Source organism: Castor canadensis, chromosome 5 (assembly GCF_047511655.1).
Source record: "Castor canadensis chromosome 5, mCasCan1.hap1v2, whole genome shotgun sequence".
NCBI classification, from domain to species: Eukaryota; Metazoa; Chordata; class Mammalia; order Rodentia; family Castoridae; genus Castor; species Castor canadensis.
This window is the reverse complement of record NC_133390.1, coordinates 69,672,229-69,687,615: the sequence shown is the minus strand read 5'-3', so window position 1 is coordinate 69,687,615 and position 15,387 is coordinate 69,672,229. Positions and strand designations below refer to the sequence as shown.

The window sequence follows — 15,387 nt, the reverse complement described above, 5'->3', positions numbered from 1 at the left end:
TCCTGATCTCTGCCTCCTCAGTAGCTGGGATTACAGGCGTGAGCCACCAGTGCCCTGCTAAGATGTGTTTTTAATATGAAGTGTTGCTCCAAAGACTTTTTTCTCTATTAATTATCCTAGCAAGTACCTTCTGACTTCCTTAGAGTGTTGTGTAGAATAAAATCAAATCTGCCTGAATAAAAGGAACACACACACACACACACAGAGGCAGTGGTCTATGGAAAGATTTATAAGATCACAGTGGTGTGACTAGATAAAAGAAATGGGAGGGATACCTTCCTTTTACTATACCTTGTTGTTCCTTTGAGTGTTTTGGATAGAATGAAGGATAAGAGAAACAGGAGACCAGGATCAGTTGGATAGTGGTTATCATGTTCTTAGAATGAGTAGATAAGGGCCTGAATGAGAAAAGAAGGGACTGGGGCCAGAGCTGGAAAAATACTTGCCTGGCCTGCTGATGAGTAGGATGATAGGGAAGGAAGTGGGTGCCGAGGGAAAGGTCAGAAGGCAGATGTCAGAAATGACTCTGCTTTCAAGCTTGGGTTAACAAATATGAGGACATTGAGTGAGTGAAACTGGCTTCAGAATGGCAAAGGGAGGAGGGTGGATTGCAGAAGAATAACTGGGAGGGTTGGAGGGGGAGTAGTTGGAGGCAGCAAATAGATTTCACTTTCCCTCTGACCAAAATCTCATTTTCACTGGTCTTGTCATGTGCCTTATTATCCATAGCTTCTGACCTTATCAGATGACAGAATAGCTTGCGGGGAAACTCAATGACAAGTCCTCTAGTCACCACCTCTGGGGGGCTGAAGGGTATAGTAATCAACCTATAGGTTGAGTGGTGTAGACACTCACCCTGTAACCAATCAAAATGCTGTCTCTTCTATAGTTAAAGAAGATAGGAAATATTGTGGGATGTGTGTGTGTGTGTGTGTGTTGGGGGTGCTTTGCAAAATCTCCCCCCAGCTCTACCTCTTACAAAGTTAACACTGGATAAATTACTAGGATGACTCTGTGCTTAGGTTTCCTCATGAACAAAATGGGCACCATAGACCATTACCTACATCTCAGGGTCATTGTGAGGGCTGAATGGGCTAATGAGTTCAAAGGTTTAGAAGAGCACCTGGCACATGGTAAACTCGCAGTAATGTTAACTAGAACTGTTATTATACCTGATCACTTCTTTCAACCCATTTTAGTTCTATTCCCCCCCCAAACTTTGAGCACAGCAGATTTAAAGAATTTAATACACAAAGGAGAGGTGTTTCCACAAAGGGTAATTGGTGAAGGTTAATGTTTCATTTGATAGTTAAACCAATATGTTTTGGGCACTATCTTCATGCTAGAGATCCATTGATGAGCCAGCCCTGCCCTCTCAGAGTCCAGATGGGTTTCTTTTTTCCAGAATCATCCTGGCTCTTCTTACATGGTATACGTATGCATGCATGTATTTATTTTATAATCAGGGTATTTTCAGGAAATATTTTTCATTAAGCTTCTGTACATACAAGCATATGTTTTTGGTTTTTTATTGTGCTGGTTGGGGGTACACTGTGGCATTTATAAAAGTTCTTACAATATATCATATTTGAATTCACCTTCTCCACTATTCTTTATCTCCTCCCCCCATTCCTGGAATAGTTTCAACATGTATTGTTTTTCTAGTCACATACATATGACAAGCACATCATTTTAAAGTTACTCAGTGGAAAGGTTACATGCTGAAAAGCAAGTATCCCTTCCTTATTCTGAGATCCTAGTTGTCCTCAGAAGTAGCCACTCTTACTTGACTTTTTTATATCTCATTACTGAGATAAACATATAGGCACATATAAGCCCCTGTTTCTTATATGGTTAGGGGGAAAGGAGGTGAAGAGAATTTGAGGTGGGTTAGAGAGCCATGGAAATGTCAAAGGATAGAGGGAATATTAAGCTACAAGACTTGGTAGTACTGCTGAAGTTGAAGCAGAAAATATAAACTTAAATAAATGTAATAACACTTTATTAAGAGCTATTCTGTATAAAACATGTTATAGCTGGGGATGTATCTCAGTGGTACAGGACTTGCCTAGCATGCACAAAGCCTGGGTTTGATCCCCAGCACCACAAGAGAACAAAACATAATAGAAGCCAGCTGGGTGCTAAAAGTCTAATGTGGTCAGGGGAAGGATGTATTTATGGTAATATTACAAGGATAAACCTGACTACCACAGCAGTCTACAACCCGTGAGGGCCCTTTATGTAAAATATAAAGAACAATTTTTGTGTCTCAGGCCTCCCAAAGTTTACTTCAGGTTTGGACTGAGGCTGCTACATCCCTGACTGATGCTACTGGGTTTCCTAACACATTTCTGCTAAGCTGCTTCTCTCCTGCACTTAGTTTTCCTATCATTTCTTAAGCATAAACAGTTCTCAGATCATGAGCCTTGCTCTGGGCCATATCATATTCTCTAGGACATCTTCAGGCCAAGGAAGCCTTTGGGTGATGTATATTCAGCTCTTCCTCTCTCAGCCACGAATTGAAAGAGTTTTAGGCCTCCTTCCATTCATGTGGTCAAGATGATAGCTTTCTTCACCAACTCTACTTTCAGCCAGATGAAATCTCATAATAACTCGGGTATCATCAAATCCCTCACCAAGCAGCAGAAAACTACTGTCTGTCTTGTCTGTCTAAATCTGTTTGTGCAGACTGTCCATCTGTGTCTTCTCCCAAGACTTATCGAAGGACTGGACAGATCAAACATTCCATGTGCATCTCTATTGGTCAAGTTCTTTCATTTTTTTCTCTTTTGAATTTCTGGTTTCTTTCTCTTGGTTCTTGCACAGCTGCTCCAGGCCATCATCTGAGTCACTTTTTTTTTCCCCCAAGAACAGAACTAGGGCTCAGGAGATAAAGCACTTTCCTGCCTTCTTCAGTGTTCTCCGCAAAGATTTGTTAATGGCTGGTTGACAGGTGGATACTCCCAATATTAGCAACAATCCAAATAAAAGTGACTCCAGTATTCAGGGCTGATTCCATCTGTCTCTCCTGATTTCCCAGAATTGACCTTTCTCTGTTCACTGTTGCCCATACGCTAACCAGAGCATCATACTCATTACCTATCCTGACAGAGAAACAAGCATTTCTTATAAGGCATAGGCCTTTCTCTAGAACATAGTAATTACACTATTATAGTTTACATTTCTTTATATTTTAAAATATTAATATGAACACTATAAAGTTGTAAAATACATTATTCCAACCTGACAGAAGAGGTAGTTGTTCAGTCACAAGTATACAAAATGAAATGAGGCACCACCTTAGAATGCAGGGCAAATAAAAACCAGTAATTCCAGAACCAGGAGTTCCATATGAAAACATGTTTTGCAAAATTAAGAGAAGAATCTGATCTGAAACAAGAGACATTAGTCCTAAACATTATTCCCAAGAGAAGTACTATCCAGGTGGGCTTGGCTATGAGTATGCTCTGAATTAAAAGAAATCAGAGAATTAACCTCTCCTCCCAGCACAGAGCTGGCATTGTAGGGCACTATTTCACTCAGTGGGAGTCCTGGAGCCCCACTGTTACAAAAGGTTACATTCTCTTGCCTTCTGGGAGAAATGAAAAAGGTTTCCCAAAAACTTGCAAAGGGAAGGGTATAAAAATGGACACTTGTATGAACTTTTCTCTTTAGTTAAAATCTGTAGTACTTTTGTCATCTGAGAGCATCTCTGAACTGTGATCAATACACTGGGCTTCTTCATTTCTTCTTTTAGATACTCTGGGGAAAATAGGAAAAAAAGAATTGGGTGAGATTTCACAATACAATCATTTTCTTTTTCTAGATTTCATTGATAAGGCAGATATGTAATAGCAGTGAGTAGACAGAGAGGTGGAGGCAGGAGAAAAGAACCTTTCTCTACACAGTCATCCAAGCTTCTTTTGACAACTACCTTATTTTCATCTGCCCCTGCCCTTTGCTGATTCCCTGTGGCCTTCCTTCTGTGGGTTGTCCCAGACTATTTCTGAAGCAAGTCTGGCAGGATGGGCAGGACCTCAGTACCCTGGCTCCCCATCCAGGATGCCTGGAATAGTTTTGTTCCTCAAATCACAGCATATCTGGATACATGCCAGGCACTCTGGTGGCCTCAGCAGCCTGGGGTCATGACCTTGTCTCTGTGAACAGACTTTTGACTGAGGATTGTTTTGACCTTATGACCATGCAAAGCCTTGATATCCTTGAGTGCCCAGTCCTTCAGGAAGGATGGAGGTCCAGACAAGCTGACTGCATCAGGCTGTGAATGAGTTTATTACCAGGAACTTCCATATATTCTTTCAATAAATGAACACTGAGCATGGTGCCAGGCATTGTGCTGGGTGTAGGCAGCTCAATGATGGAGTTAAGTTCAGTTTATTCCATAGAGTTTAGTTTAGTTTAGTTTAGTTTACTTAATAGAGCTTAGTAAGATAATTTCACAAATATGTAAGTATAATCTGTCATTATGCAGGGAAAAGTTGGGATCTACATGACACTGTAATAGGTAGACAGTATTTAGTTTGGGGAAGGTTTTTAAAGAAAGTGCTACTTGAGGCAAGATCTGAAGAATGAGAAGAAGAAATGGCAGAAGAACCTCCAAGCAGAGGTCATGGCAGATGCAAAGGCACTGAGGCTAAAGGGAACATGTTATTACTCTTCATATTTCATGTATTCATTCCACACATGTGGGACGCCTACTAGTTCAGTCACTGTAGTAGGATGCTGAGGTTACCATGGTGAGTAAGATGCAGGCTATGTTTACCATGTTAGAACCCCTGAATTTTTACTTGACCATGACTTGACTTGCCATGCCTTCTGGGCATTGTGCATTGGATACTCTGCCATCCACTTATAGACAGGTCACTTCCCTCCAGGTCCTAACTAATCTCAATTTCCTCTCCTTCGCCAGTATCTTATTTTTGCTGATGTCACAGCATGCCTCAGGCTCAAGCCTATGCATGTAATAAATACCCTGGACATCAAACCTCTTTTAACAATGTTGCAGGGTCTGGACTCACCTTTCCTCAATCTCTTCACTCTCTTCCTCTTCTGCAGTTTCTGAAAGAGACCAAAAACAACCTCAAAATTTGTATTCCTTACATATAAATATGAGAAGAAAGTTCAAACAGGCTTCAAAGATCTAGATTCAGAGAGAAATTGTTAGGACCTTATACTTGGAAGAAATGGCTACTTAAATGATGCAATTTCAGTGGGACTGGGAATGAGTTCCTTGCATCCAAAATGTAAAATGTTTCTCTTACTCTATCCTCAAGGAAATAAAAACAACACTGGGAAGGGTAACACATTTAGTTTTAGCAATCATTTAGTGATCAGAAATGTTTCCAGTGCTTTTCTAAAAACAAGGCTTAGGAAGCAGACAAAAGGGAATCTTGAAGGTGCTGATGCCTAAATGAGTTAGCCAGCTGGGGCCACCAAGTACTATACATTGTTGCATGGACAGGCCCAGCTGGGAAACCTCTAGTCAGCTAGACCTCCCAGAGCCTCAGGTGCTATTTGTTTGAATTTACAGTTTGGGTATAAATTCCTCTAGGCTGACTTGACTGTTGTGTCAGTACTATTGTCTCACTCAGAGTCTCACAGAAGGGATTGTTAATCTGAGCATTCATGAAGGAATTTAGGGACCACAGGAATCCTCCCAACAATATCCCTGATGGTTTTTGTGACTTGGTCTTTTCTAAATAGGGTCTTCTTGAGTACTTCCTGTCATTGGTAGTTCTCTTTTATGTGTGTGAATATTTTAAAATAATTTATCTTTATGGAGATATATTAATGGACAATAAAATTAGCCATTTTCAGTATAAAGTTTGATAAATTTAATAAATGTATACTATTATGTAACCATGACCTCAGTTGAGACAGAAAACATTTATGTAAGTTCCAATCTGTCCCCTTTCAATCAACTACTTTTCTCTATCCCATTCCTTAGCAATCATTGATTCATTTAATGTCACAATAGTTTTACTTTTTCTCAGATTTCATATAAATAGGATAATATAATTCTATATTCTTGTTAAATGAGAGCTTGCCTCCTATTTGTTAGTAGTAATATATAATTATATATTCTGGATATACATCATTTACTAGACATATATTTTGCAAAATATTTTCTCCAAGTCTATGCTTGACTTTTTGAGTTCTTAATAAACCAAAGGGTAATTTTTAAAAATTCTGACACATCCCAGTTTATCAAATTATCCTTTTATAATATGTCTGTGTGTCTTATCTAAGAAGGTTTGCCTAATCTAAAATCACAAAAAAAGGGAAGATAAAACAGGTCCTTCCCAGGGGTTGGCACCAGTGGGAGGGGGAGGATATAGGGAAAGGGTGCAGGAGGTGAATATGGTGGAAATAGTATGTACTCATGTATGAAAATGGAAATGAGACCTGTTGAAACTGTTCTAAGAAGGGGGAAAGGAGGGATAAAGGAGAATGATATAAGCACTTCCATAAATGTCACAGTGTACCCCCAATACAATAATATGATAACAAAAATAAAATTAAATTACAAAAAATAAAATAAAAATAAAGTCACAAAGATTTTCTCCTATGTTTTCTTTCAGAAGTCTTCTAGCTTTAGCTCTAATATTTACTTCTATGATCTACTTTATTTTTTGCACGTTTTCTTCTTCCATTTGGATATCTAATTCTCCCAACACCATCAGTTGAAAAGATTATCCCTTCTGCAAGGAAATGCCTTGGTAACTTTGTCAAAATCAGCCAATTATATGTGTTCATATTTTGACTCTGCTTTGTTCCATTCACTGATCTGTCTGTCCTTTCACCAGTATCAGGCTGTTATGATTACTGTAACTGTACAGTAAATCTTGAAGTCAGGTAATGCAACTACCATATTTGTTCTTATTTTTTCAGAATTGCTTTGGCAATTGTAGAGTCTTGCATTTCCACCTTTTTAAGACAGCCTTTAAATTTCTGCCAAAGATCCTTCCGGGATTTTGTTTTGAATTCATTGATCAATTTGGGGAGAATTGATATCTTAATATTTTATCTTTTGATCCTGAACATAGCATATACCTCCAACTAATTAGGTTTACTTTAATTTCTATCTGTATGTAGTTTTCTACATATAGGTCTTATACATGTTTTGGGAACTATATAATCGTTAATATTGTTTGATGTTACCGTAAGTGGTATTTAAACACTTTTTCAGGGATGGGAGTATGGCTCAAGTGGTAGAGTACCTGCATAGCAAACACAAGGTCCTGATTTCAAAACCCCTGTACTGCAAAAAACAAAAGCAAAAAACCTTTTCTAATTTTGTTTGTTTTTACTATGGAAATACAATTGATCTTGATTTTGTGTATTGACCTTGTATCCTGAGACTTTGCTACACTTACTTACTAATTCTAATAGCTTTTTAGGTATTTCTATAAACATGATCATATTATTTGCAAAAAAAAAAAAATACAAAAGATAGTTTTTCTTACTCCTTTCCAATTTGTATCCCTTTTTTTTCTTTTTTGAGCTGGTGCACTGGCTATGACCTCCAGCACAATGTTAACCAAAGTGGTAGAATGAGCATCCGTGCTTATTCCCAATCTTAGGAAGGAAAGCAATCAGTCTTTTATCATTAAATACAATGTCAATGGAAAGAGCATGGTAGATGTTCTTTGTCAGGTTGAAGGATTTCCCTCACTTTTCTGAGAATTTTCCTTTCTTTTTCAAAAGTATGAATAGGTATTAGTTTTTTCAAAAGGTTTTTTGTATCCATTGATATAATCATGTGGTTTTTCTTTTAGGCTGTTAATTTGGCAAATTTTATTTCTTGATTTTTAAGTGTTCAGCTTTTCTATCTTCCTAGGATAAGCCCTACTTTTTCATGATGTGGCATGATTAAGATAGTGCTAGATTTTAGTCTCTAATCTTATAAAGAATTTTGGCATCTATGTTCACAAGGGATATTTATAATCTTCTTTTATTGTAATGTCTTTTTCTAGTTTTGATATCAGAACTCCCCTTAGCCATCTGGACACTGTAAATTGGGGGGCAATCACAGGACTCACTTCATCTTTTCCCTTCTTTCAGGACTACAGTTTTCTGCTGCCTGTTGTGCAATGTGTGGAAACAATTGTCTCATATACTTTATCTGATTTTTGGTTGGTTATAGCAGGAGGGTAATTCCTGTAACAGTTAATCTTCATGGACGGATTATTTTAGCTGTTAGGAAAGTCTGTTTCCTTACACTTCCTTATAAACTTCATTCACTGAGATGCACTTTGGAGTCAGTCACATATTTAAGTGTAGTCTTTTCACCCTAAGGCAGCTCTTCAGCTATTTGAAGGCAGGATTTCTGTCCTCCCAGGATTTTTCTTAGGTTAAGGATCCTCAGCTGCTTGATACTATGGTTTCAATATGGTTTGTCTCCTAAAGGTTTATTTCCTAGAAGCTTGGTGGGGGTGTTGAGAGGTGGAGTAGCCATTAAGAAGTGGGGCCCAGCTGGGCAGCAGTGGCTCACGCCTATAATCTTAGCTACTCAGGAAGCAGAGATCAGGAAGTTTGCGGTTCGAAGCCAGCCCAGGCAAATAGTCTGTGAGACCCTATCTTGGTAAAAAGGGCTGGTGGAATGGCTCAAGGTGTAAGCCCTGAGTCCAAGCCCCAGTACTGGGGAAAAAAAAAAAAAAGAAAAAAGTGGAGCCCAGTGGGAGGTAATTTGGTCATGGGGGTGATGCCCTTGGAAGAATTAATGCTTATCCCATGGGAGTGGGTTAGGTCTCACAGACCTGGATTGGTTGCCATGACAATAGTTTGTTAGAAAGCATGGCACCTCCCCTTGGCGCCCTCTTGCACACATGTTCTTCTACATATGCTTCTCTAATATGTACCCCACCACACGATGTCATCTGCCATGTTATGATGTGGCATGAGGCCCTCACCAGATGTGGCTGCCAGAGCTCGGGCTTTTCAGGCTTTCAAACCATGAACCAAAATGAAATTTTCCTTTAAAGTACCCAGTCTTCAGGTTTTTTTTTTTTTTTTTTTTTTTTTGTATAGTAACACAAAAGGAACTAAGGCACCGAGCTATTTCTTATTTGAACAAGGAACTTTATAAATTTGGTTAGGTTATTATTGTCAAAGTTCCTCTTAATAACAGTGGTGCTTGTGGTTGAACACAGTATTTCAGATGTCTTATAGACCAAAACAGAATAATTAAATTATCTTTTCACACTCATGGCAAAATTAGTACCATAAAAAAGCCCCTATTTAAAAATGAAAGCAGACAATAAAAACAGCAAATTCTATACTTTTGGGTTTGATTACAACTTTAGCATTTTGAAAAGCAAATGTGATGAGATCACCAACTTTCAGTTTTTAAACCCTGTGAAGGTTTCTGTATTTAAATGTTGGTTAAAATGATTTATTTGGGAGAAGATATTTGGCCTTTAGGAAATTATTACTAGGGAAGCTGAGACTCTTCTGGGTTTGTTCTAGGGAGGCAAATTGAAAAAATTGTTGGTTGCTTGAACACTATTATGTACAGTTTTCAGTCACACAAATTTACATGGTAAGCTGATAGGGCAACTTCTGATTGGACAAAAAATAATTCAAAGTTACAATTTCTCATGCCTTTTCTACCCTATTTGACATAAAGAGAAGAGAGAGAGACAAAGAGACCAAGGTGGGGGCGGGGATGCTAAAAAACAGCTAGGATAACCATGGCATTTCTTTTTTATTCATTCAAATAGCCTAAACAGGGTAAAAATGTACAGTTGAGGTATAGGAAAACTGTAACAAACAAACCCTAGACAGAAATTTTAATGTCAGGTTAGTTAGTTTGGGGGGCTAAGAAACGGATTAATACATTAGTAGGAAGTCCTATTATTGGAAAAATCCCTTGTGTCCCAGTGGATGGATCATGACTACTTTCACATCTGTCACTGGACAGAATTCAGATCCTTGTGGTTGTAGAACTGAGTTCTAAGAACTGAACACAGTATTTCAGATGTCTTATAGACCAACACAGAATAATTAAATTATCCTTTCATACTCATGGCAAAATTAGCAACATGAGTTTCTTAGGTCTGAATGTCAACTGAAGACAATTTTCAGCCTCTAGAAGTGATTCACATTCCTTGGCTCATGACCTTCCTCCAAATTCAAAGCCAGCAATGGTGAGTTGAGCCTTTATCAAGCCTCAGATTGTTCCCCTCTCTTCCAGTTTCTCTCTCTAATGCATCTGGGTAAAGTTCTATGGTTCATGTGGTTAAGATTGGACTCACCTGGATAATTCAGGCTAATCCCACCATCTCAAGGTCATTACCTTTCTCAAATATGCAGTCTCTTTTTCCATGTAAGATAACATATAAGTTCTAAGGTATAAGAGGTGGACATTTTGAAAGGGGCAATATTCTACTTATAACATAGCCAATGTGAAAAGGTAAGAGAAGTTATTACTGATACTACAAAACTTAAATTAACAAGCATCTGGTGTCAATATGGTCTGGTTTTACCTGGTACATCTCCTTCCTTCCAGGGATATCAAGTCTCCTTTCTTTGACCAAATTCACTGGCTCAGGTGACTGACCATACAACGTTTTCCTACCAGTAATTTTTATCACAATCTTGGAAGTCATATGTGCTATTCTCTCTTGTCTTCTTCCTTTTACCACTAAGACCAGCTTACATACTTCTTTAACCCTCTTCCAACTTCTCTTGTGATATAGATATGTCCTGTTTAACTCCCTTATCTAGTCTCCTAAATTTTTCTGGTTGCCTTATGGGAAAAGAAAGACATGAGCATAAAACAGGGATTGTCTGGTGGGTGGGAAAATAAACCCACTAAATACTGCTTGAAAAATGGGGTGAGGAGGGAAAAGATTAGAGAATGTAATAGAATGGGTAAATTTGATCCCAGTACATTATATGCATTTATGGAAACATCAATGAAACCCCTTTATGAATTAATTTATGCTAATATAAAAAAGAAATATTCTCATTTCTGTTTTTCAACATCCCTTCTTTGTTTCAATGGCAATGTAAAGGCAAATTTTGGGAACAGCTTTTTTCCAAGCTGAAAATTGCTTCTGCATGTCTGTCTAATTCTAAATGAGATTAAAAGAAAGAGAAGCTCCAAACCCTCATCGTGAAAAGCAAAGACTGGTCACGCGTGACTCATCTGCTCTGGATATTACACTTTTACTTTTTTTTTTTTTTTTCCATAGAAACCTCTCAGAACACTCCATACTTTGGCAGTTTGGATGGCTCTGACATGTACTTTATTGAAGTTCAGTAATCATTCCCCAATTTTTCCTTTTTAAAATATGACCGGATGAAATGAGTGACTGCTGAAGTTATCCATCTATTTTCTATAGATCTTAAAATCAGTACACTGAAAACATAACTAAGATACAGGCTAGAACACTCATCTTGTGCTTTCTACCAAAAGTAAAGTTACAGTAATTATTGGATACCACCAAACTAACTACTATTGGAGGTGAAGTCCAATGTTATCTGAAAACATTACCCAGACCAGCCTAAACTACAAATAGGCATGGGATCATTACATAGTCAGACTCTCATTAAACACTTTCACATCAGAAGTCAATGGAGAGGCTGTACAATGCAGTCTTATTTCCAATAGCAAAACTAATGGAATAACCCAAGTATCCAACAAATGGGATTGGTTAAGTAAATTAATTTGGGTATATTCACATAATAAAATATCTTGTAACCCTTTAAAATATGCTGTAGATTGGCATTTATGACATTGAAAATTGTTTTGCTATATTTAGTATAATGAAGTTACAAAATAGGCCAAAATAGGCAAGTATACAACCTTGCAGAAAATAATAATTATGATATTATGAATTGTGGAGAATAACAGATTTATGCATAGAAAAATCAGAAGGATATACACTAAAATGTTATCTTCAAAAATCATGGTTTTTTTAACCAGTGGAATAATGGATGATTTTAATTTTTGTCATTTTTGATAATAGTGATCAGTAAAATTAATGTTATTGTTTATAAGCCAATGAAAAACAATTCATTTAACTTATTTCATAGGCAACCTAGACCTTCAGAGATGAGAAGGTAAATTTTTTGGCCACCTAGCCAACTCCCCTGCTTCAATAACACCAGGTCCATAATCTCCAACATTTAGAAGTGTTTTTACCATATTACTTTCTTGAATTGTCACAATAACCTCATAAAGTAAGACAGTTAAAGCAAATAATAATCAGCTTTACTGGAAAACAGAGGCACATTTGTGGAACTTAGGTTAACCATGCTGCCTTTCTTAGGAGTACAGGCAAACATTATCAGCAGCTGAGTGCAATACAACCTCCAAAACCTGAGGGGAAATCTTTTCCTCAAACAACTTTCTGACTTATTGCCAGTCTAGATTAGCCAATGAGCTCCAGAAGGCAGCTGATCAGCTAATCTACCATGTGTCATCTGTAGAGAGGGCAAAGGCTTACTCATTACCATTATAAGAGACACCACGCTGCTGCTGCCGCTGCCGCTGCTGCTTTTTCTTCTTGCATAGTGATACAAAGATCGCCACTGCACATACGCCGGCTAGAAGAACTACAGCTGCAATATAGCTTCCTTGGTTTGAGACAGGCAAAGTGTTTCCAGGAACTAGAAATGACCACAAGATTCCAATCAGTCAGAGACTCATTTACAAAGGGTTTACATTTGCTGCTGTTCTATTAATTTAGTTGACAGCATCTCCCCAGGGCTCTAGAGCCAGAAGAGCTCGAAATCCACAGTATGAGGCCAGAGAAACTCCCACCTCAGTGCCTCAGAAGCTAACTAAGAATCAAGCTTGTGCTTCTGGCTAAATGCCTGCATGGATCTACCTTCCCTTCCCCAACGTGGGGATGACATTGACCAGGATCTGGAAGGAAACAGTCAGCCTGATCCCTGATACTGGAATCTGGGTAAAGCATTTGGGCTGAAGCTCTTCATGTAGAGTCACCGGTAAAATGCCTTGCTACCCCAGCCCAAGTGCAGTCCCCAGGCCCTGATGTTGCCCTTGTAATGGTTCCTTCATCCACCGCTATCTCCAGGTCATGCTCTAGATAACTCTCACTTGGACAAACTGAAACGCCTCCTCCCATGCCCATGCCTCCAGTTTGTGTTTCTTTGGTCATTATTTTTTTCACTAAGGTCACAGCAGGTTTCCTCAGCTTCTTCAGCTTTCAGCATGTCTCACCTATTAGAAAATCTTTGATATGTCTCCATCCCCTGAGCAATCAGATTCAGCATCAGCTCTCTGGAGGTAGGATTTATTTACACAGGAATTGCTAAATTTCCAGGGAGTTTAAAAACATGCTTTGTGATTGAAAACTGAGTGGCTCATTGTATAGAACTTGTGGGGGAATAGTTCTTGTAGTTAATCCCAAATTATAGAAAAAATAGTATCAGCTGTTCTCCCACTAGCACAATTTGGAGACACAGGAATTGTTGTCAGTGTCAGCCATATTCAATACCTTTTCAATAAGTTCCAGTGTGTCTCACTTGAGCCTGTTTGACTTTCCAGTAATCGGTGGCTCTACTCCACATGGAGGCTGCCACCCTTTGGCACTCAACAGGATCCTTGGCTTAGTATCTAACCTGATCAAGCTATAGAATATGGATACAGAGAAGTAAGCCCCATCTTCCTGAGGCAGCTATGATGAATCATTTCTGAAAATGGTGGTACCCAGGGAGGTTTTGTCAGCAGTAAAGAAGCAGTAGAAAAGATGACCCATGGTGAGGATGTAGTGGTGCCAAGTTCCTGCTCATTTTTAGACTATGGGAGCCATGCAGAGAGCCCAAGGCATTGCATGTATGTTGAAGCTAGTGACTACACTGAGCTGTTGAACTTCAGGCAAGGCGTAGTGAGGCTTCCATCAGGCTAAGAGATGCTGCATTAGAAGCAACCAGGATAGTCTGGGTGGCCCATCCTTTACTAGACTCTCAGATGTCTGAGTGGAAGTAAGTCAGTACCAGGAGAGGGGACGGCCCCAGTTGTAAAAATGGCCTGTGGGCACTAGCTCTAGGACTTTTCCTGAGATTATGTCCATAGGCCAAGTTATGTCTAAACTAGATACCACGAGCAAGGAGGTAGCAAAACCAGGGGATGGATCAAGGGTTGGATGCATGCCACAGAAAAGGGCAAACCAAGGAGCCAGAGTTGGAGAAGGGACCTTGGTGAGCAGAAGACAAATGAGTGAGGAGAAAGATCAGGCTCAGATCAGCAGTGATGGGGGTTCTGTGGGTGCAGAGTGTCTTTATTCTATAAGTGAAGTTTGCAGTTACTATTCTTCAAAAATAGAGTTTTAAATATAGATGACTGCCTTCTGGGGCAAAGAAGCTGGGACTTTAAAATGTCAGCTCCTATCAGTGGGCACTTCTTGGTTTCAACCCCTTCCTCCAGCTGAACTAGCTCTTGTAACTCTTCCGTCTCTGAGTCTTTCTTTGACACACCTCCTGCTCTCCCATCAATACTGCTGATCCATGTGGTCCTCTCACCTGCTAAGCATGGATGCTGACTCTGAATTTTTCTGTGCAGGAAGTCACTGGAAATTTAAGAGTCTGTCATCTAGAATTCCCTTCCCTCTAATCACCACACTTACTAAGACAAATATTCTCTTTTACAGTATCCCACCACTGTTAGGAAGCCTTCCCTGACCCGCAAAGATCTTGCCTGCCTCTGAATGCCTATAAAACTAGTTATCAGTTTGTTTTAAATTTAGTCACACATTTCCATGGAATGTAATTTAGATTGAATTCAATCAGCAGCACAAGTTCATAGCCTCTTGGACTTTGCCTCACTTGAATGCAGCAGGACTCCTCCATCTAAGTCCTTCCTAATAAAATCATAAAATGGCCTGGTAGGAGGGCTTCTAGCAGGCAGGGGACATTGGATAATTTGCCTTAACATTTATGTGTAATACCTGGTGAAATAAACAGTCTTGGGAAGCAACCTTACCTATAGGCAAAGGTTGGGAGAAAAGCTCTGCCTCCATTGACTCAATTTGCAGGACACAAAAGATGGTCACATTGCTTTCACCATCAGGGAATGGAATAGATGAGCTGATAGAAACATCATACAGTTGTGTGACATTATGTTGAGATATGTTCATGTCACCATCATACTTGGTAGTTGAATTCTCAGTGCTTAGACAAAAATACAGCTTCACAGGTCTTGGATAACCTTGTTTAGATGAGCAGGTCAAATTTATGGCACTCTTTCCTGTTATATTAGAAATTAGCACTATTTCAGGTTCACTGAAGTTAGCTAGAAGCAGAATAGAGATACAAAAAAAAAAATCAGTGTAAACTTAAACATACTTACAGGATAATAGCAAAGCAAATAACTAAAATACCTGATCTGGAAGCTTA

The 15,387-nt window shown here is 38.9% G+C and overlaps 1 protein-coding gene across 3 annotated transcripts in view; it reads right to left on the bottom strand.

Annotated features, from left to right (window-relative positions):
* Nucleotides 1-1,513: 1,513 nt before the first annotated feature.
* Nucleotides 1,514-15,387, bottom strand: part of Cd86 (CD86 molecule) — a 63,314-nt gene continuing 49,440 nt past the window's right edge. For all 3 annotated transcript variants that reach the window (XM_074073267.1, XM_074073265.1, XM_074073268.1), the window contains exons 4-7: nucleotides 14,975-15,283; nucleotides 12,481-12,636; nucleotides 5,037-5,076; nucleotides 1,514-3,762 (exon numbers count right to left, since the gene is read on the bottom strand). In XM_074073267.1, coding sequence (XP_073929368.1) covers nucleotides 3,672-3,762; nucleotides 5,037-5,076; nucleotides 12,481-12,636; nucleotides 14,975-15,283 — 596 coding nt within the window. In that variant the 3' untranslated portion in view covers nucleotides 1,514-3,671. The remainder of the gene's footprint in view (nucleotides 3,763-5,036; nucleotides 5,077-12,480; nucleotides 12,637-14,974; nucleotides 15,284-15,387) is intronic.